Consider the following 22,590-nt stretch of genomic DNA (forward strand, 5'->3'; position numbering starts at 1 on the left):
CCTGCCATGGGGCTGTGTCCCTTCATGGGGGAGGACATGGCGTCACTGCCAAGGGGCCGTGTCCCCTCATGGTTGATATCGCTGTCATGGGGCTGTGTCCCCTCAGGGGGAGGACATGGGGTCCCTGCTGAGGGGCTGTGTCCCCTCATGGTGGGTGTTATGGCCATGGGGCTGCGTCCCCTCGGGGTGGGATGCTGCTGCCATGGTGGATGTGTCTTCTCACAGGGAAGGATACAGGGTCACTGCCATGGGGCTGTGCTCCTCTGGGAGATGACAAAGCCATGGGGCTGTGTCCCCTCATGGTGGGTGTCACAGCCATGGGGCTGCATCCCCTCACAGGGGATATCACTGCCATGGGGCCGTGTCCCCTCACGGTGGGTGTGTCATGGCCACGGGCCTTGGTCCTCTCAAGGGGAGGACGTGGCATCACTGCCAAGGGGCTGTGTCCCCTCATGGTTGGTATCACTGTCATGGGGCTGTGTCCAGTCAGGGGGAGGACACGAGGTCCCTGCTGAGGGGCCGTGTTCCCTCATGACAGGTGTGTCATGGCCATGGGCCTTTGTCCCCTGAAGGGGAGGACATGGCATCACTGCTATGGGGTTGTGTCCCCTCAGGGGGAGGACATGGGGTCCCTGCCATGGGGCTGTGTCCCCTCATGGTTGGTATCGCTGTCATGGGGCTGTGTCCACTCAGGGGGAGGACACGGGGTCCCTGCCATGGGGCTGTGTCCCCTCATGGCCGGTGTCACGGCCATGGGGCTGTGTCCCCTCACAGGGGACATCACTGCCATGGGGCCATGTCCCCTCATGGTGGGTGTCACTGCCATGGGGCTGCGTCCCCTCAAGGAGAGGACATGGAGTCATGGCCATGGGGCTGCGTCCCCTCACAGGGGACATGACTGCCACGGGGCCGTGTCCCCTCCCGGTGGCTGTCATGGCCGTGGGGCTGTGCCCCTCCGGGAGATGCGGAAGCCCCGAGGCTCTGTCCCCTCGGGGGGCCGTCGGCAGCCGCTGCCATGGCGGCCACCTCCCCGGGGGGCAGCGGGGAGGGCGGGGGGCACCCCCCGCCCCGCTCTCTCCCTCCCGCGGCCCGGGGCCGCCGCCTCGGCCTCCGGGGCCCCGCCGGCCGCCGCCGGGCCCTCCCCGCCCCTCGGCTGCCGGCCGTGTCGCCGCGCCGGCGCAGGCCGCGGCCGTGCCCCCCGCCCGCCCGCACTACATTTCCCGGCGTGCCGGGCGCGGCGGGGCCGGGCCGGGCCGAGCCGAGCGGAGCGGGCGGCTCCGGCGCTGGTGCTGCCCGGGGCGGGGAGGGCCGGGCCGGCTAGGTGCAGGTGGGTCGGCCGGCCGGCCGGCACAGCCCCATGGAGCGGGGGAAGATGGCGGAGCTGGAGAGCCTGGAGACGGCGGCGGAGCATGAGCGGATCCTGCGGGAGATCGAGAGCACCGACACGGCCTGCATCGGCCCCACGCTCAGGTGCGGCCGGGGCGGGGCGGCGGGACCCGGGGCGGGCAGCCTGGGCGGGGGGCTCGGGCAGGCTTCGCCTTGCCGCCCCCCTCCCCACAGCCTCTGAGGAAATGGGGAAATTGGAATTATGCTTATGTTTTTAATAGTCGTCTCTGAGAAGTGCCCGCAGCCCTCTCGCTTCCCCCCTGCCTGGCTCCTGCCCGGGCGGTGGAAGCGCCGTGAGGGGCGAGCCCCGGCCTGCGCCCGGCCCCCGGCTCCGCGCCCTCGGCCTGGGCCGGGCGATCGGGGGTGGCTTCTGCCTGGCGGGGCTGGAAGCCCTCGCCCGGGGCCGGTGCGTTGCCCCTCGGGCTGGAAGCCCTCGCCCGGGGCCGGTGCGTTGCCCCTCTGTTGCCCCTCGGGCTGGAAGCCCTCGCCCGGGGCCGGTGCGTTGCCCCTCTGTTGCCCCTCGGGCTGGAAGCCCTCGCCCGGGGCCGGTGCGTTGCCCCTCGGGCTGGAGCCCCTGCCCGGGGCCTTGCCCCCAGCAGCCCCTCGGGGAGCTCTCGGGGTGCCCGCAGCCCGCTGTCGCCTTCCCCGAGGGGATGCTGGTGAAGAGGGGAAAGGAGGGCATTTTCCTGCCCTTAGCCCACGATCTGTCAAAGTTCTCCTTGTAAACCTTCGCCTGGCCTTTTTGCTGATTTGCGCGTCCGTTCTGGCAAAAACCACGGCTAATTGTGAAGCCGTGGGTATGGGTACAATTACCATCCTGACGATGATATGAGTTAATGCCTCTGTTTGCTTAATGGATCCTTTGTTCTCCTATTAAGCATCCTTTCCCAGTGGTTCTTGCAGTATCCTTCAGCTGGGAGAACCCGTTGCTTCATCTGCGTTAACTGCTGAGCTCTCCTCCTGCCCGAGGAGCGCAGATGGATAGAGCCGCCTGCCCAGGAGTGCTGCCCGTTCGCTTTTGCTTTTCCCTTTTCCCTTCCGCTCCTTTCCGTGAGCCTGGGTCTGGCGTTTCAGCCTTTTAGGTATTTCTTTGTGATGCTGGTTAGGATTTTGCAGCAGTGGCTTCTGCTGGTTGCTAATCTGAAAGATGCTGGTAGCCGGCTGTTTAACTGAATCCTGTTTCTAATGAGAAATCACCTGATTTTTTTTTTTTTAAAAAGTGGTATTTTAGGTAAATTATGCACATCTAGGACCTGTTCTTGCTAGGCAGACCTCACGCTGTTAGCGTCGCTGTCCTGGTAGAAGCCACGTAATGGATGTGGCAAACTGAGACACCTCATCCCTCCTTTCCTCTCTTTAAAGTAAAACAGAAGTTCCTCAAAGAACTTTTTTTTTCGAAACCCAAATGCATTACTCACAGCACTGAGCGCTCGTGTACGTGTTATCCTCTGGGAGGTTGATGGTATGAATGGGTAGAGGATGTTTCTAGCTCATTGTAACCAAACTGGTCAGGCTGAGAGGTGGGGAAAGATGGAGGTGCCTTACCAGAAATACTCGGCTTCAAAGTCTGACTAGTTGCGTTATCGCAAACTTAAATTCGGCGTTCAGCTTTGTCGCTTTTCCTGGTGAGGGGAATGCGGTGCCCTTTCGCAGGGCAGTGCAGTGGGTTTCACCTTCCTCTTTCAGCTGCTCTGCATCAGCCTGGGAGCTGCTGAACTGGAAATCACGGTGCCAGGTGGGAGCGTTTGGGTATGAAGAGGACTGCAGCCTCCCGTCCCACCCCCTCCGCAATAGCCCTTCATTTCTTTTCGATATTTAAGTTTTACAGACTCGTGGTATTAAATGACTCGCGTGGCTGTCTTTAAAAATAAATGGGTTTAAGCTGTTTGACTTGCAGTGATACTGCAGTGCGGGCACAAAATTAAAACAGGAAAGCTTTTCATTTGTGGAGCAATAGAGCACTGGATTTATCTTACTAGAGGGTTGCCCGTTTGTTTAGTTTTTTTGACTTTCTGCAGTTTCTGAAGTTCTCCTGCGAAACCTTTAGAGGTAAACTGAGCGCTGAGAATTAGATTTGTTAAGAAAACTGAAAAAACTGGTTCGAATGTCTGGGAACTGCCAGAATGAAGAGTGTGGGTGGGGTTTTTTTTTTTCCATTTCATAGAACTAAGTGCAGTTGATCTTGTTTCTTAGTATTAAGGTTAGATGAGGAGTTGGGCTTCATGTCTATTTTTGCATATGCACAGAAGAAACACTAATAAGCGTCTGGGGCAAAGAAGGGTTTGTGCTTTGCTAGCATTAACTGTTGGAGTACAGTGGTACTTCATCAGGAGTATTATTAATGATATAAGCATGAGCAATACCTGCTCCAAGGATTTTTAGAGTTGAAACTAGACCAGCTCAGGGTAAACACGATGTGCCGGAGAGTCTGGAAAGGAGGATGATGGAAACTTTAAAAAAAAAAAAAAAAAAATAGGTGACTCACTTCTTGTAGGCATCATGGAAGAAATGTGTCTTCAGGAGCCAGGCTGGCTTCCCTTCTAGGAACAGCCGTCCCAAAGCGCCGTTCAGAAACAGGCTGGACTGCCCGGCTCCTGCTGCCAGCGGGGGCTTGTTTGCAGAATTGCGCTTTTATCAGTTTCTGACTCGGCAGAGTGAGGTATCCCGACTGCAGCCGCTCTCTGCGTTGTCCTGGTGTAGCGCTCAAGGCTGAATTGCTATTATTGGAGGGTGACGGAGGGGTTAAGATGTTAAATTTAAGGTCCAACTCACTCATCTGTCTGGGTGGGTTTGTGTCCCACCCATCAGGGAGAGCATTTTCTGTTAGAAAAATAGTAAGTGTAGTAATTCTTGCCCTAGGGCAGGGGAAGGGCGAGATGCCTTCTTGAAGTCCCTTCCAGCCCTATTTTTCTGCTCTGTTCTCGCTGTGATTCCGGGAGTCAGCGGCATGGGCCGGGACTCCATTGTGCCGGGCGCTGTGCAGATGTGGGACAAAGCCTGCCCCTCCTCAAGGAGAGGAATTTCATTCTAAATATAAAACGGGGAGACAAGGGCATGCGAGGAAGTGTTGCAACAGCCTTGATCTGTGTGATGAGCTGTGCCGGTCTCATGTCTTGCTACGCCGGTGGCTCCAATGCCATCGAGGTCTCTTTTCTCTCTCTTTTTTTTTTTTTTTTTTTTTTTTTGTACCTGACAGTGAATGTCATTGTGTTTGAAGGACGACACCGAGCGAGTTCAGTGAGTCTTTGTGGGGATCCCCTTGAGTCTGCGATGCTCCTGGAATCAAAATAAGCCACTTCAGGATGTCTTTCCTGCTATTCAACCTCTACTAATTATATCCATTGCTCTCAATTCCACTTCCTTCTGCTGTTCTAATGCCTCTTTTTTTTCCTCTGGTGTTACGCTGCTTGATTTTTGCAGAGTATTTTTGGATCCCCTCTCTGTATCTAGGCTTCCAACAATCAGTTAATTCTGCAGGATCAGGTAGCCGTTTAGGGGAAAAGAAACTCTTCCTTGCTTAAAACCACCTCTTGACTAAGCTGTGACACACGAGTGCTCTAATTTTTATTACACCCAACTGACCGATCAAGTTTGTTGCTCTTCGGTGAGCTTTCTGTGCACTTCAGCTGGTTTTTGGTTTTTTTTTTGTTTTTTTCCCTTCAGTGACGGGAAGCTAGTGACAGACCGTAATATTCTAGCCGCAGTCGCTGTAGGTGAGGATGCTTGCCTCTCTGCCGGGACGCCTCTGTGGTGTCTAATCAAACTTACTCTTGTGAAAAGGGCAGTCCCTCGCTCCGCGAGCTCCTGCAGCGTTTGCTGAGTGCCTGTCCCGAAATAGCTGTAACTTTTGATATGTAGAGATTACTTTATTGCACAGCTGATGCTGTCTTGATTTCTTCTGTGATTCTCTTATTATCTCCCTTTATTTTAACTTCTCCCTGGCCCTGTGCTTGGTGCTGTACTCCTAGATTATAAATGATCGACTCAAACTGGTCTGGAATAAAGGCAGGAGAAATGGTGAGATTATCTTGTATCACGCCCCATAAATGTGGGCTGTATAACTTCACGTACTTTTCCCTGCGCTCAGCCTGTCATCTAAGGAGGAACGCGTGTGATTATCTGAATTGCTAATCGTTTAAAAAAACTTGTTGGTTTCAGCCTGCGGATGTTTTGCTGTCCTTTCCCGTGCTCCGCTGCAGTGTCCTTTAACACCCAGTGTCTTCTCACGGTTGAAATACAGGCTTGTATTTTCAAGTCACTTCTTTCTTTTGGTTTTACAGCTTGAGCTCTGCAAGTCTCTTGCTCTTGAAAACCCTTTTCCTGCTCTCAAGCTTTTTGAGATCAGTGAAGGGTTTTTAATCAGTTTTTGATAAATTAAAAAAGTCCTGTCTGGCCACACAGATGTAGTGACAGTATTCCTACTGTCTCCTCGCTGCTTTAGATGCAGATAAAATCACATTGATACTGTAGTAGTCTCCTGCTTGTACACCGAGAGATCGGAGCAGCTCTCTTTCCCTCAGCATTATAACAGGAGTTCTTACTTAACGCAGAGTTCTTTTCTTGGGAGCACAGTTGTTCATAGCTGTGGATCATGCTCCTCATTGCTACATCTGTACCTTCGCGCTTGGTTCTCCTGCAGTGCAAATTGCTGGGAAGGATCAAGATTTCCAAACGATTGTTCTCTACGGCTGCCTGATTTCATGGTTTGTTATTCTGCCAGCTTTTGTCTCATCTGCAAATTATATCGTCAGTCTCTTTTTTTTTTTTTTTCTTTTTAGGTATGTATTTGCTTTCTAGATTGTTCTTTAGTGGTTGAGATTTTATCAGTTATGTTGGGACTAGTACTTACCTGTGCCCCTTTAGAAAACTGAGAAATGTCATATCTCAGACAGCAATTAATCATCCAGTTTGTGCTTCTATATAGAACTATATTTTTATACGAGTGTCATATCTGTCTGCTAATTACGTGTGTTCAGAAAGATTACAATGTTGTTTAACCCAAGACTGAAATTAAGAACACTTGATAGGGTAGCATTTCTACTAAGCAGCTCTTGACTGAGATTAAAGTAGGGCTGTAATTAAGCTCTATTCCCTAAATCCTTTATCAACTCTTCCATGACCGTGGCTGGGATTAGTGTTGCTCTGGCTGACCTGGAACTACCCGGCCGACCCGTTTACCATACTGGCAGCGTGCCGCGTTCATCCCCTGCCTGTAACCTCCCCCGTGCCCAGGCTCATCTTAAACAGTGGAGCCAGAGGTCCTCAACTGCCTTTTTTCCTTTTTTTATTTTTTTTTTTTTCCAGGATTCTGGGTCTGCTGGCTTGAATGCTTGACAAATGACGTTGTCATTTGGGACTAATGGATATAACTAACCTCATCTCCCATAGGGACATCACCTTAGGTCCTTCTTGGTACCTTCAAGCTCTGGCTGGCTGTATGGGGGTAGCGTTGAGACCCCTGAGCTGGATGTGTGGGAGCCAGAAGGGCTGTTGCTACAGCCCATCTCGCTGACGTTGTTCGGAGCTGCCTTGGGTCCAGGCTAGAGCAATGGCACAGTGCAAATAGCAGCAGCTTGTCTGAGATCCTGACTGCTGAGCTGGTACTGATGACCTGGAAGGGGGATGCTCTCTGGTTTATTTTCTTCTGTAGCTTCAAATGCAGCTGAGCTGGAACTATTGCAGCTCTGTTCCTGTGTTGTTCAGGTTTCTGAACTTGGAAAACTGAGGCTTTGCTCTTAGACATAAACTTATGGATGGGATCCAGCAAGCGCTGGGGCTGTTGCTTAGCTCCTCTGAGCTCCCCAGTGTCTCCTCAGCTTCACGTTGCAGCATTAGTACAGGCCCTGTGGTAAACCTGGTTGGAAAATGGATCTGGATGAAAAAATAACCCAGCTAAAAAATGTTTTGCTTTAATACAGCTCTCCTTCAACGTGTTTTGCTGTGTGGTAGCACAAATACTGTTTCCAGCCCAGGGAGGAGGTTGTGTGGGGATGGGAGCAAGGGACTCGGTGATGGCAAAAGTCAAGATTGAGTCTTGCTGGATTTATAAAAGCTCAATGAGTTTGTCCAACCAGATGCTATCCTGCTGTGTCGTTCCTAGTCCATAGTCCCAGGCACCGATGTGGCCTTGGTCGAGCTGCCTGCGCTTAGGTGCACGTTGCTGCTCGTGGTGGGGGCTGTGGGGTGTATTTTGGTGGGCCAGTATTAGCTTAGGCAGTTTTCCCCATCTTTCGTTTGCTCCTCCCAAACGTTGGTGCGGCACAGTGTTTGTGTGGGTGCTGAAACACAACCCTTCCCTTTCCCACCTGATTTGAGTTATTTTTTCAGCTGGATCGGTTTGCTCCCACTTCATCTTGGGCTCGTTTTGTGGTTTCCCAGTGTCTAGACTGGCACAAGGGATTTGGTGGCAGGGTGCTGGGTCTGGGGGCCAGCACTGCTGTTAGACATCTAACGTCCATGAACTTGGACGTGTTCTTCTGTGAGCTGCTTGCAATTCCCTCACTTGGTAGAAGACTGTTTTACTTGGTTGGGGAGTGTAACTGGTTTACAGTGGGTTGGATAAGCATGGAAACCCTGACACAGTAAGGAGCAGCAGTTTGAGTCTTCTGGGTTGGGTGCTAAGAATGAAGGCTGGCCAAGTTGGTCCTAATCTCTGCCGCGGTGGGTGAGATGAGGATAATGGTCTGTGTCGCAGATGTGAAGCGAGGGGTAATGACAGGCGTCTGGCTTAACAGCTTCCCTATTTGTGTTTTGGAGTGGAGGAGTGAAGATGCTACAGTGTCCTTCTGATGACTCTTGGGACTACCTTTATTGGTGGTAGGGAGCTGTGATGGCTGCGGTTTGTCCTTCAGCTGAGCCTGCATTGGGTGAGGAGATGGGAAGGAGACCCTGGATCAGCTTTGGGGTGAAGCGGACCTTCTCTTACACATGCCGGGGCTGGCCAAGAAGTGCCTCCTCAAGGTTCCAGGCACAGTAAGAATTGAAGAGCATCTGAAAATCATTCATGGTATCTGTAAAAATCCTGAGGCTGAATACTGTGAGAACTTGCACGTAACGGAGCTAAAGCTAAGCGTACTGAGTTGTTGTCCTCATTTTGCACCCTTTAGCTGTGCTTTGGCTCCATGAGTCCCATCTCTGCAAGTCCTTTCCCTCGCTTTACGGACGGTAATTCGTGAAATGCCAACTGCCAGCAAAGCAATGCCATGAAGAAATAGCGCAGACGGGCTAGATGCTAACTGTTGGCCACAGAGCTTGCTCAGGAAGCTGCTTGTAACAACTGTAAATTGTCTGCTAATAAAAGCCTCGCAGGATCTTTTGAAGCATCTTTCAGCCCATTCTCCTGCCACCCAGATGGGGAAACTGCAATCTCCTGAAAATGAGCCCCGGCCTCTGTTCATATGTACATAATTAGGCATCGTCTTTTAAAAGACAGTTCATTGCAGTACTGCTTGAATTATATTAGTGTTCCCTTCTGGTCAGGCTGATGCTGTTCAGCTCCAAGTTTTCTGTTGCGGAGAAAAAAGTATCAGCAACTGCCCCCGTGAAATCATCTGGTACCAGCATTAATGGTCTATCGGGAGACGGACTGGTCTGGTTTAATGTGTGGAGCATCGGCAAGCTCTGCCTGGAGGTATGCTTTACTTAATTATCTCAAGTTCTATGGATACCTTCTCATTTGCAGTGCTAAGGTTCTTCAGACAACTTTGGGATGGTGAATCCTTATAATTCATATAACCCTTTTTATTTCAGTGTGCACCCTGATGCAGTCTGAAGGGAACAGCTTGCAAGAATGTACTGCTCAATTATTTATAGCTTGTATTTTCTTGGGTTTTTTTGCAAAAGTACATTCCTTTCTGGAATTTAATGAATTGCTGTCAAAAGGACAGATTATCAAATGCCTGTTCCTATCCTGTGGGATGTGGTTGTGTGTCTGGGCTCTCAGTAGCTCACTGAATTTATTTTCCTGCTTACCCTCTAAGCATCTCGTCTGCGGTAGCAGTACGTGATAGCAGCGTTGTGAGGTAGTAAGCCAGAAGGGGATATTTCCCTTGAATCTTTAGGGAAAGGCTGCTCTACTAATCTGTCTTGATGTCTTCTGGAGTTGTTGCTGCGTATGACTTAGCAGTATTTCATCTCGAGCTGGCAGCTGAGCTCATCTTTAGAGCTCTCTGCTGTCCTGCCTATAGAGGTTTGCAGGAAAGTAGTAGCTCGGGGACTCGGTTGATTGCCCCTCTGTAGGCAGAGTCCTGTGGCATTTGAGTCTACCTAGACTGTCCTTTCTGTTGTGCTCTTTCTAATTCCACTTTTAGTGGGTTGAAGGATTTTTGTCTCTTCCTAAAAATAAATAAATGGAACAGCCGTTTAGTCCGTGGCTGCAGAAGCCTAATAATACTGACTTGCTGAATCTTCTTCCCAAAGGAGAGCAAACACAACCTTTGAGAAAAAACTGAAATGCCTGCGATTGCTTAATCTAGAGAAGACAAGACAGGCACACAATTTATCTTCAGATGCAGAATAGACTGTTGAGAAGATGAAGAAAAGCTCTTCTTTCATGACTGTGTGCAGGCTGGGATCTGGGCTACAATTGCAGCAGTGGGGATTTAAGATCGATGCAGGGAAGTGCTTTCTAACTAATGCTTGAGAAAATCATGAAAATGTTTGTCCTGGTGGCATCAAAAGCTTTTTTTCTTCATCATCCTGTCTCTGAGGGTAGTGAGGGGTGAATGCTTATCAAATGAGAGAGAGAGCAAATACAGACCCATGCTTCTAGTGTCTTGCAGTCTGCACTTTGGAGACTTTGGGCACAGTTTGTGCCAGCATTCCTCTGTTCAAGAGCTTCCCATGGATCTTTTCTCCACGACTGTCTCGTCAACATTTTAGTCTGCTAGTGCTTTCACATTGAAACATTTTACAGTGATGAGTTCTGCACTTTAATTGTGCATTGTATATTCCTTTAGGGTTTAAAATGTTTTTTTTTTTTTTTTGCTAGGACAAGGTCTAGGCTGTCACAAAGGATTACGAGAAATCAGTCAGTCATATATATTTTTTTTTTTGCCTTCCAAGCTGAAGGTTCTTAATCAATTCATTCTATTCTCCGGCTAAAGCTGTTTTGAATTGCTCATTATCCCCGTTGCTTTTCTTGGTATCTTTTCTCATGCAACTATCACCTTTTTGCGATGATGCTGGAAAGATCAGAGCTGCACAGAGTGATCAAGATGCAGGTTCACGTCTTGAGATGTGTTAAGTGGCACAGTGATGTTTTTTGCTTTGCTTTCTCTTTTTTTTCCTTGCAGTCTCTGTGATCTGAGCCAACACTTCTGACAATATAGCCACAGTACCGCTGGCGTCTCTCCTCCTCCGTGGTGGTAGTTAATTTGGAGCCCCTCACTGTCAGTGTATTATAAAGGCTTTGTCCCCCATTCCTGCCCTGCAAGTGTCCTGCTTTACACTGCTAGCACGGAGCTTTATTTGTCATTTTGTCACCTGATACTCAGTGTTGTAAGATCCTTTGCAGCTTTTTGCTTTGGAGTTAATCCAACTGAATAGTTCTGTGTCCTCTGCAAAGTGTCATCTTGATGTTCATCCTTCTCTAAACCACTGTGAAACACATTGAACTAGAGGAACATGAACCGTCTTTTTTTTTTCCCTTTTGAGTTTTCACAATGCTTTTAACATTCAAGTCTGTTAGGTTGACCAGATCCCCCTCGTTAACAAGTCTGACTCCTTCAAAGAGTGCTAGTGAATAAGATGCGTGAATGCCACCCAAAGAAGCTGTTGTCTCCTTTGCTTTATTGTACTTTTTACATGTTTGCTAACTGTTTCATGAAAAAAAGACTTCTACTTTGCCCAGTCACGTTTAGTGCTCTGTAGCTTGCAAGATTCTTCATGCGCTGCAGAAGCCACTAAAGAAGTTGGTGTCACGTTTTCCATCTTCCACTTCTCGTGGTAACCACAACATTAGCGATGGGTTATTGCTGACCCGATGTTCGTGGCCTGGGAGTTTTAGGTAGCGCACCTTTAGTGTTCTTGAGCAAACACAACTGTTCATTTTACTGAGCTGGTCTAAGCATCTTCTGTTAACTTCTCAGTCTGTGGCAGCAAGAGAAGTTTCGGGGTAGAAACTCCTTGTCCCCATCCGTGGCACACAGCAAACCATTTCTCCAGCCATTCTACCATAGAAGAGTTTTCCTGAAGAGCTCCTGCTCCCTCCCTTGCCCTGGCAAGTTTCCTGCTTCTGATGTTTGAAGAAGCTACTAGTTTTTCATACATTAACTAATTAGCTTTTCACATGTCTTTTTTTTTTTTTTTTTCCATAGATTATTTTGCATGTGCATGTAGCTTACTGAGATTTGTGCTCTTTTAATTTTCCAGAGTTGGAAAATTTTTCTTTTATTCCTTGAAAGTCTCCTCTACTGCTGTTTAACCATGGTGGCTGAGGGGGGTGTGTGTATGAATGCTTAAAGCCTTTTTTCATAGTTAGTATACTGCTGCCTTAGAGCACATAAATATGTCTTTTAAGCAGTTTCATTGCCACCCACAAGTGTTTAATACTTCTAGCTGTTCCTTTTTAATTTCCTTTTTGGGTAGGGAAGAAATGAAGAAGCACGCTGTGTTTCTTCTTTGTAGTGATATGCGACAGTAACAGTTTTCTTCCTGCTCGCTCAAAGGTGCTCGATTCGCGTGTTTTGACCCCAGCTATTGCAGAGAGCCCATCGATAATTCTGAACGCTGCAAAGTGTTGGAGCAGAAGTACTTTCTTCTGTAGGTTGTCCTAGCTCTCTGCTGACAAAACCCTTTGGCAAGCGTAAAACCTAAATCTTGGCACGGCTCCGTCATTTGCCTCCAGAGCATCTTGTCTGAAGAGTTTGAAAAGTAGGGTAGATGGACGTCTGTCAGTAGTGGCTTAGGGAGGGTTGACCTTGCTGGTGGGGACTGAAGTGGAGGAGGTGGCTTCTGGAAATCCCTTCCCTGTGAATCAGTAGGGTGCTTGACTTTGCTTCCATTGGTCTGTCTGGTCACGAGCTAAGGTCCAAAAGCGATAGCTGGGCTGGCCGTGATGTCATAGACTCACAGAACGCTTTGGGTTGGAAGGGCCCTTTAGAGCCCACCCAGCCCAGCCCCTGCAGTGCCAGGGACAGCTTTAACCAGAGCAGGGTGCTCAGAGCCCCGGCCAACCTGGCCTGGGATGTTCCCAGGGATGGGGCCTCCACCGCCTCTCTGGGCAACCTCTGCCAGTGCTTCACCACCCTCAGTGTAAAACATTTCTTCCTTATATCCAGTCTAAATCTATTCTTGTTTAGTTTAAATCCATTACTCCTTGTCCTGTCACAACAGGCCTTGCTAAAAACTCTGTCCCCATCCTTCCTATCAGCCCCCTTTCAGTACTGGAAGGTTGCAATAAGGTCTCCCCGGAGCCTTCTCCTCTCCAGGCTCAACAACCCCAACTCTCCCAGCCTGTCCTCATAGCAGAGGGGCTCCAGCCCTCGGATCATTTTTGTGGCCTCCTCTGGACCTGCTCCAACAGGTCCTTTCAGTAGTAGGTGGTGCTATGCAGCATGGTCCCCTGCTCATCGTAAATTTAGTGTGGTAGTTTTGGGGGGGTCAGTATGTCTCTAGCTTCCTGCTGAAGCTGGGCTTACTCTCCTCATGCAGATCAACCACCTCGTGTGTGTGCCACTCATGGCATTTCCAGTAAGCACATGTCCAAGCTTCTGGAGAGAGTTTGTCCTGCTTTCGTTGGATCTGAGGAGCCACCAGAACAGCTCTTCTCAAGAGCGTGCCGCCACCGGAGCGGTTCCTTCAGCCCGGCTGGCCGCTGTCCTTTGTCAGCCCTTGCGAGGGCAGCAAGCTGCCGGCTGGGTTAACAGTTCTGCTGGATGCTGTCCTTGTCAAGGTGGTTCCACCACCAGTGCCATAGGTTTGGTGCCACAATTTCTTGGAAAAATCTGAAAGTAGGAGTCTAGGCTTCTTGGTTTCCTGTGGCCGTACCTTAGGAAGTAACATCCTTTAATAAAATCCCTAAATGCGGTTTTAGGTCATCGTAAAGAATTGTTTCTTTGTAACACCCAGCTTGTTGTCCAGGTGCCGTCTGTCTTGCAGGATTGAGGATGCACGGTGCGCCTGTCTGCTGGAACTTCCTCTCTCTGCTTCCAAATCCATTTTGGTTTGGAAAATCAGTGTACGGATAATTAGCTCTCCTGCTGGGTTGGCCTTAGGGCTGGCAATTTGCTCAGGCAAGACACACACGCGCACACACACACACATGCTGATTTGTGCTCTTTTGGGCACTTGGGCACAAAGGAGCTGAGCAGCATTAGCTGGAGCAGAACAGCAGGTGAGCAAATCCTCTGGTTCTGCCGCTTCTCAACCATAGCTATTAAGAAAGCTGAGGATGAGGCTAGTCGTAATCCTGCTTTTTGGGGTGGACTGGTGCCTTTGGGATTTTAAACTGCAGGCAGCAGCGATGGAAAGGTCCAGATCTGCAAAGCCGACTGTTTTCTTCCCAAAATCCCTGTGGCACGTTAGGCTCTTGTTTAGCAACCTGTTTTCTGACCTGTTTTTTTAAAAATTTGCTTCTGGCCTGAACATCCAGTGGGTTGTGAATGTGCCCAGGGCTGTCGCGGCAGGAGCGCATGGGGTGAGGGCACACTGTGCATGGGGAGAAGCTTTTAAGGGTGCTTTGGAGAGCAACCTGACCTGTCTGCCCGACATGCTCGTGTCGGAGCAGGACTGTCACAGAGCTGATTTCACTTTGCATTGCCTGCTCTGGGTGTGGTGACATGTCCTACGCAATAGATAGCAGTGCTGTGAGTGCGTGTGTCCTTGTGTGCCCTGGCTGGGCAAGGAGGAAGCCCGAGGATCTGCCCTTGTGTGTGTTAATAGATGAGGATTTAGCTCAGCAGTTGTGAGATGAGCTGGGGCTTGGCTGTCTTAGACTCATCACTTAGATGCTGCTGTCCCAGTGAAAGAAAGTGTTTCTTGTGTTCTTGAAAATCCTGAACTGACACGTGGGGACCGGAGCCTCCTCGAGCTCAGGTGTCCCCACGTTGCTGCTGCTCGTTTTGGAGATGTTGCGCTTCACTCTTCATGCCAAGAGGGTGAGGGTGCTGGTATAGCTGCAATAACCTCGTCCCTCCTCCGCACCCCTCTCCCTGGGCCAGCCCACTGATGATTCATGTGCGTCCCAGAGGAGGTTTCGTTTTCCATCTTGGCATCCAAATAATTCCTTGCCTCCCTTTCTGTGACAAATAAAGCTCCAAACATCTCTCCCAGGCTGCTAGCCGGCTGCACTCCCCCCATGCAGTACCTTCTGCGGATGTTGGGGCCAAGGATACCGACACAGCGGAGCAGGGTGTGTGGCTGTGACTGATGCTTAGCTATGCGCTTGCTTTGAGCTTCAGGCTCGCAAGAACGAGCAAACAAAATCTCCTCCTTAAAATCTGTCAGTGAGGTTAAGAGATTTGCCAGGTCTTCCATAAAAGATTCACTGAGAAGCTAAGTGTTTGTGGTGGTTTTGTTGGTTTTTTTGTTGGGTTTTTTTCCCCTCTATGGCCATCCAAGAGGAACAGAAAGGGAAAAGATGAGTGTAAGGAGCACTTTTTTTTCCCCCTCTCTGCTGAGTAATGAAGAGCTCCAAAATAAGATAAGTGGCTGGAAATGTGGAGGCAGCTCTTGGCAGCATTTTGGGTGAGGGACATGGCTGTAGACTTTGCTTTTGGGCTGCTGTCTTGAAACTCAAGTGGCTGTGAATTTCCTTACTGTAGATACAATCCCCCAGAAGATGGTACCTGTTAACAGAATATTTTCCAAGTATCACTGTTCATGAGCTAGCCTTTGCTTTCCTTCTGGGCGGATGGCTGTTAGGAGCTAGAGAGAGTAGATGGTTGAACCATCTCCTGGATCCATTTCCTTCTTTCTCCGATTTGGAGAGAATTGGACACCAAAAGACTATAATCTGACTTTGTTAGAGAAACTATGCCCTTCTTGAAAGGCTGTTAAATATATTGGTGTCATTCTCAGCTTGCCTTTTCCTGACAGTTAACGTGATTTCATACCTTCCTGGTATGGTGAAGCTGAGCTGGGTGACACCTGCAGGCGTGGAAAAGACAACCAGAGCTTGTGCCCTGCAGTGGGAAACCGCTGGAGGATACAGAGCTGGTGATGTCGTTGGGATTGCGTGCGAGTAGGAAGGGTTTGGCCAGGGCTGGGGCAAGGTCCAGGAGTGGAGAGCTGGTGTGGGCTGTGGGATGTTGGGTGAACAGGCTGAACGAGTGATCTGGTCTTGGGGTGGGAATGGAGGGAGCTGGGGGCTTTTAACTTCAGAGTGAATTTACATGTGGTCTTGGTTTAGAAACCAACCTCACAGGGTTTTCCTGCGCGAGTGAGATGTTGCCTTTGGTAGAAATAGAAACTCCATGCTCAGCTTCTTTGGTAAGGGCATATGATCCTAGATTAACCCTTTAAGCTTACAGACTTTGTTGCTAATCTCCTTTTAAAAGGAGGCTAGAGATCTGCTCACCATGAATTCTTTGTGAATCTTCTGGAGCCATTTCTCTCTCTTCTCTCAAATCAGAGAGCTTCCCTTTTCTCAGAACAGTGTACACCTGTAGAGACTTTCTACCTCTGTGGCTTTGGGATGAAGTAAAATGTATTTATGGGACTCTTTAATATTATGATCACCTTCCCGTGCTGCAGGAAAGATGGCAGGACTGAGACCAAAACGTGTTCCACAGGAGCTGAAGACCCCGACTGGGGAATGAGAGCCCTGCTGTGCTGTGCACCATCATGAAGATGGTCTCCATCCTTACGGGCTGTCAGATTTTTTTTTGTTGTTGTTAAAGCTTATCAACACCCTTTTGAAGCAGTGGAAGAGCCTTTAATTGATAGGCGATGTCCGTGAAATGTCCATGTCCTCTCATGAAGATCTGAGATCCCACTTATCCTGGTATTTGACCAAGCAACCTCAGCTGAAGCACCTTTCATGGAGGGAGGTCTGGGAATTTCAGATGATCCGTTTGGGGAATACACATTTTCCTTCTTAATTTCTTCTAGAACTGAACAGAGGTGCCAAAAGTGTTTCAGCTCACGAGCGAAATGGCCGTGCTTACTGTTGCTGCATGGTTGCGTTGGTGGTACCAGCTAGTTTGGAGAATGCCCAGAAAGGCTGGTGTAGGTATGTGAAGACGTACACGTGTGGCAGCGCTTCTTCGGGTACTAACTGGCCATGCTGTGCTTGGCATCTGTTGCGTCTGAAAAAAATACTTGGTAGATGGGCTCACCTGTCCTCTGCCTCCTGTTCTAAACAACCCCATGTGCTGCTATCATGCTTTTATTCTAAAAAGTTCATAAATGTTTGGGCAACTTAATAATTTAAAGTCAGAACTCAAATTCAAGTTAAAATACTGTTGCTACTGGCTTGCATCATGTAGCCCAACGCAAACCAAGGGGGTATTTTGCCCGTAGGACTTGAGCAGGCTGTTCAGGGTAGCCACAGCCATGAGCTGTGTGGGCTCCAAGGGCTGCTCGTCACAAGAAATGCAGGGAGCTTGGCTAGCTCACCTTGGAACGGTGCAGTCTATGGTGCTGATTTTCTTCTGCTCTTCTGCCCTGGGTGTTCTCACTGGAACTAAATCAGTCTTCCAGTTTTAGGTGGAATCCTTCAGAAGTGTTTGATGTTAGTGGACCTCCTTTGCGTTTAAGTGCTAAGAAACCCCAGTCTGAGCTTTTGCTTAGATCCTGCCCTCCCATGCAGGACTATAGAAAACGTCTCTTGAGCAAAACTTCTCTTTGGCCTTTCAGTATATCAAGGAAGTTTGTAAGAAAGATGGAGAGAGAGTTTTTACCAGGGCCTGTAGTGATAGACAAGGGGCAATGGTTTTAAACTGAAAGCGGGTAGATTTAGATTGGACAGAAGGAAGAAATGTTTTACGCTGAGGGTGGTGAGGCACTGGCACAGGTTGCCCAGAGAAGCCGTGGATGCCCCATCCCTGGAAGTGTTCAAGGCCAGGTTGGACGGGGCTCTGAGCCACCTGGTCTGGTGGAAGGTGTCCCTGCCCACGGCAGGGGGTTGGACTAGGTGACCTTTGAGGGTGCCTTCCAACCCAAACCATGCTATGATTCCATGAAACGAAGCAACGAAGGCTAAAGCCGTGTAGTGACGGTTATCTTTGTGATCACCCTCTGAACTGGTAGCACATCACAGCACGTTGTGTACCTGGTAAGACTCAGGGTTTTTCTGGGGTTTTGTTTTGTTTTTTGCAGTGCAAGCTGGAAATGCTGTAGCTGGGGTAGGAAGTGTGTGTTGTGTTGGCCCAAAATGTCCCCATCTATTATGTTCTGGACAAGACAAATTGGAAATTGGAATTTTGCAATTTATCCTCTACTTCTGGTCTTTGCTGCAGGTGTGGATTTATCTCACAGTCCCTGGGAATCTGTGGGGCACCCTCCAGTGACCAAAAATGCCTGCTGCGGTGGCTGATACTGTCCGCTGGCTGCAGGGTGGCATAGGCAGGATAAAAATGAAATAATAAATAATTGGTACAAATGTTTTGTTCGTAAGCCGAAGCAGATTTGGGGCCATGCAATACTAATACGTAGCTGGTTCCTCCATGTCTGCCTGCTCCTACCTGCTAGCAATATTTTTGTAGTGAAATTATCTTGTTAACAACAAGGTTTTGGTTTTGAATTTATCCATTGACCAAAAAAAAAAAACAAAACCCCAAACACCAAACCAACAACTTCTTTCCGTGTACTCTGTAATACGTTGGTCCTGCTTGTTTGCTTCTTGGTTCGGAAGCAGCAACTAAAAATGAACGTCTTCTGTTGGTATTGTGCCATGAATTGTTGCCTGCCAGACAAACTTGTGTGCACTTTATTTTGGAGAAAATTCCAAAATAGGTGCTGGAAGGGAACTTGATAGATGACACATCCAAGGACTGCAGTAAAATATGTCAGGGTGTTTGTGTTTTTATAAAAGCCTCAAATACTGTTGTGCATCTTAAGGGGAGTTAACTCTTCTGCCACAAGTAGTTGTAACAGGAAAAAACCCACCAGATCTTTTATTATCATTTTATGGACTTGCTGTCTGTTTATTTGGCTGCACTTAATCTTCATTTGTCCATTTGCTTGATTTTATTTTTTAAACTAAGTATATGAAAGTTAGTAACAAAATACTCTCTCCTGGGAAGCACGATCTAATTTCATTTCTCTCTGATGCTCCCAAATAATAGAAATCCATGCAAAACAACCTTGAAATAAAGTTGTGGTTTGTTATTTTCCTTAAACACAGCTGTCTGTTGGAGATAGAGGTGAGGTCAAACGCTGGCTTTCTAACGACTAGATCCAACACACCATGAAACGCCCTGGAGCTGGGATGCAGCGTGCAGCTTTGTTTGGGCTTCAGGCTCATTTCTTTAGCTTCCCCTTCTTGAATGGATCTCTGTGCCTTGTCCAGGACAAGGTTTTGGTCATGCAGGTTAAAAGCATAATCACAGTTATTTTTTTTCTTGAGCATTTTTAGTGCTGATGCTCAGATTTGGGTCTGGTACAGATTCATCTAAAGTGTAATATGCAGGATGCTCAATTAGAGTCTGAGGTTAACTAATCCAAATTGGGCTAGTTAGGCGGTGCTTTCATTTTTATTGGCAACTATAAGTAACAATAATAAATGACAGTTGAGTTAGAAGGGCAAAATGTGAGGGACATAGGTGCCTAAGTGCCTGTTATGCTCCCTGACTGTACTCAGAGTCCCCAATCTTTAAGAGGTAATGATAACAAAACCATGTTTAATTACACATGTGGATAAAGCTGCAGTGCAGAGGCTGCAAGCAGGGGCAAGGACAGAAAAATAAATGGAAGCTGGAAATAAAAACAGGAAGCGCAAGTTGAGATTCAACCTGGCTCAACCGAAGTGACGTTTATTTGAAAAATAACTTGCCTTTGAGTGTCTGGCAGTGTATGCAAAAATAAAGCTCCTTGTCAAGAAGAGAATATAATTCAAAACAGAGAGTCCTGATGGGAACAGAGCATTTGAAAGGTACTGCCAGTGGGAATTTCTTGTAGAAATGTAGTTGCTTTTGTGTTTGTGCCCTCTGTAGCTTGTGATACATGCTGGGTCTAAGGACTAGGGATGTACCTGCTGCTCTGCCCGCGGCCGCTGTGCTGCGGGGCTCGGCACGCTCAGATCTTCAGCTTGCTTTCCGTGGGGCAGGCAGGAATTGGGGAGAGGACCAGAGAAGAAGGGAAGCTTAATGCTGAAAGGTGGGCTGGGGTAGGAGAGAGGTCCAGGGAAAGGAAACCATCCCCAGAGACTGAGGTTGTCCCAACATTTCAGCCACTGGCTGAATACTGCGAAGCTCGTGGCCCCCAAAAGTGCTGTGAAGTGTCTCCTCGTGCTTCCAAGTCTCGCCTGAGAAGATGCTTTCCCTGAGCTCCATGCCCAAGCTCAGCCTCAGCGATGGAGGTTGTGGTGAGAGCACCAAGACTGCCTGGCAGGTGATGTCTTAACCTCCTAAAGCTGCGGAAGCCAGCTGAAACCGCTGTTCAGATTGAATTGCCCCCAGCTTAGTTTCTTACGTGCGTTTTCGCTGTACACAGTACACATGCATAAATTCAAACACGAATGTGCTTTGCTGAAAGGCTGTGAGGTTTTCTTTTGTTGGCGTGGAATGTACTCATCTGAGTTATAAGTCAGAAGAGGAGAATGCTGCTTTCTGAGTCTTAGACTAGCAGTAGGTTATATTTATAAGGTTGTAAGGAGCAGTCCTGCAAAAGCTAGTTCAAAAAACCAGAGCGTGTCTATCCTTCTGCATAATCTGTGACACTTGGGAGTGCTTTAACGGGTCGCTTTCAAGGTCTGATGTCTGTGACTCAGTCTTCTGGGGGCCCATCCCCTTCCACAGGGCTTGCAACTGCAGCTCTGCCGAATAAATTGACAGATGCCGCACTCTCATCTCTGCAAGCAGTGTGAATATCCCCATTTTCTGCTCTATTTCTTGGGAGAATCAGCTAAATACACAGAATCACACAACTATGAGGTATCTTAAAGCATTTTTTCAGCTGTTGTACATAAAGGTATTTTTCTTCAATCCTCTGCCTGAATTTGTGAAGATTTGATGGAAGCATCCCTGCAGCCTGCAACTCTCTCCTTGCCTCAGAGAAATACATCCAGGCAGAGGCTGTGCAGGCGCTCCAGCCTGGCCGCATCGGTGTGAAGGCCGAAGGCCGTCCCAGGAGTGCTGAGAACACGATCTCCAGCAGAAATCGCCCGCATTTACTTCGTCCAGCGAGGAGTTTTTGTGACCTGACCATGCTCACCGTGGGCTGGACTGAAAACCCAGTAAGATGCGTGACAACCGCTCTCACGCATTAGAAGTGTGAGCTGGTTTGGGAAGGCAAAACCCCCCTGCTTCCGTCCTATTTTCAGTTGAGTGAACTGTTGCCCATGGATGACTTTCTTTGCTAAAATCTGTGGGTTTTTTCAATATTTCTTTTTTCTTGGCCGCTACCTGCAGTACATCTGCGTGAATCATAGAATCACAGAATCGTGTAGGTTGGAAAAGCCCTTTAAGATCATCCAGTCCAACCATTAACCTACACTGCCAAGTCCACCACTAAACCAATTAAGGGTAGAGTAGCAATGGGGCATTTGCACCCGGTCCTTTAGCTGGGTGTTAGGGTTTTCCAGCAGAAACACATTACTAAGTGTCAAAACTTTAGAGTGTTTGGCGTGGTGGTTTGTATTTTTTTTTTTCTGTGTTTGCTCAGAAATGGTATAATGAAGGAGCAATTTGTTTATTTTTGGTGTGTGATTGGCCAGGAGTTTTGGGAGAATGGGAGAAGCTGGCTCTTCTAGCTGGGGAGGGATAATACAAACAAATTCCCATGCAGAAGGTGAAAAATGCCATGAAAAAAACAGCGACTTAATGTTGGCAGAGATGCAGAATAAAAATGTGCTGTATTTAGGGTAATTGCATTTTGGAATGTTTTCTCTGAAAGATTTTTTTTTTAAAGTTTTAAATATAAGATTTATGGTCCGCTTCCCAACGTCTGGCAGGAGGAAAAGAAGTAGGTGTGTTTCTGGAAGCTTGCAGGCTGGTCTGTGCGTTCGTTCTGGCAGGGCTGGTAATTAGCGGTCTCTTAATTTGTGGCGTTCAGGAGGTGTCATTTAAACTGAGCAATAAGAAAATTCACAGATAAAGCAATTCTGTCTGGGAGATATTCTGGGGACATCTGCGTGAGGTCCTTGGGACCCTTCGCTCACAACAATCACTTAGATTGGACATTAGGAAAAATTTCTTCATGGAAAGGGTAGTCAAGCATTGGAAAAGGCTGCCCAGAGAGGTGGGGGAGTCACCATCCATGGAAGCGTTCAAAAAACGGGCAGAGGTGGCACTTGGGGACATGGTTTAGTGGGCATGGGGGTGTTGGGTTGATGGTTGGGCTGATGATCTTAGAGATCCTTTCCAACCTTAGTGATTCCCAGTTTTTACTTTCATTAAAAATAATCCAGCCACCAAGCCAGGAAACACAAAATTGCTGCTCTCCCCTTAATTGGTTTAGTGGTGGAGTTGGCAGTGTAGGTTAATGGTTGGACTGGATGATCTTAAAGGGCTTTTCCAACCCAAACGATTCGATGATTCTATGAACAAGCTCTCCTGAATCTCTCTGTTGTGGGACGCTTTTCTACTTTCCAGCATCTGTCGGTGGTCCATGTACAAGATGAGATGGACTGACTCTCCTGTGCTGTGGCACACGGAATCCATTTCAAATTCTGAAATAATCGCCTTTCTGGAACTGATCAGTTTGACACCATTAAACCAAAAATCTGAGGCTGGTGGTGGAATGATTTAATGAATGTGAGGGCAAACAGGTTGCTCTTATTTGGGTTTTTTTCTTTGTTTGTTTTGTTTTAAGTGCATTTGCAGCTTTAAGATAATGAGGCATTCCAAGCATTTCCCCATTCCTGGTGGGTTATTTCCTCTTCTATCAAGAGGATTTGGACAGAAGCGGAACTGTTCAATTCTGGCATCGTGACTCATGGCCTCCCTCTGCTATCGAGTTATACAGGCAATTTTATACAACTAGATTGTTAAACCGCTGCTGCAAGCCCTTCATGTGAATACTTCTTCCCCTCCTCTTTCCTGGACAACAGCAGTTTTATTTTTACTTTCTTAAGACCATGGTAGTGATGATTCATTAAGTTAA

The 22,590-nt window shown here is 48.3% G+C and overlaps 1 protein-coding gene across 4 annotated transcripts in view; it reads left to right on the forward strand.

Moving 5' to 3' along the window:
* Positions 1 to 1,357: 1,357 nt before the first annotated feature.
* The window catches only part of EXOC6B (exocyst complex component 6B), a 312,903-nt gene continuing 291,670 nt past the window's right edge, over positions 1,358 to 22,590 (forward strand). For all 4 annotated transcript variants that reach the window (XM_075709031.1, XM_075709030.1, XM_075709033.1 and 1 more), the window contains exon 1: positions 1,358 to 1,470. In XM_075709031.1, coding sequence (XP_075565146.1) covers positions 1,358 to 1,470 — 113 coding nt within the window. The remainder of the gene's footprint in view (positions 1,471 to 22,590) is intronic.

The sequence above is a fragment of the Pelecanus crispus genome, chromosome 4, assembly GCF_030463565.1.
Source record: "Pelecanus crispus isolate bPelCri1 chromosome 4, bPelCri1.pri, whole genome shotgun sequence".
NCBI lineage: Eukaryota > Metazoa > Chordata > Aves > Pelecaniformes > Pelecanidae > Pelecanus > Pelecanus crispus.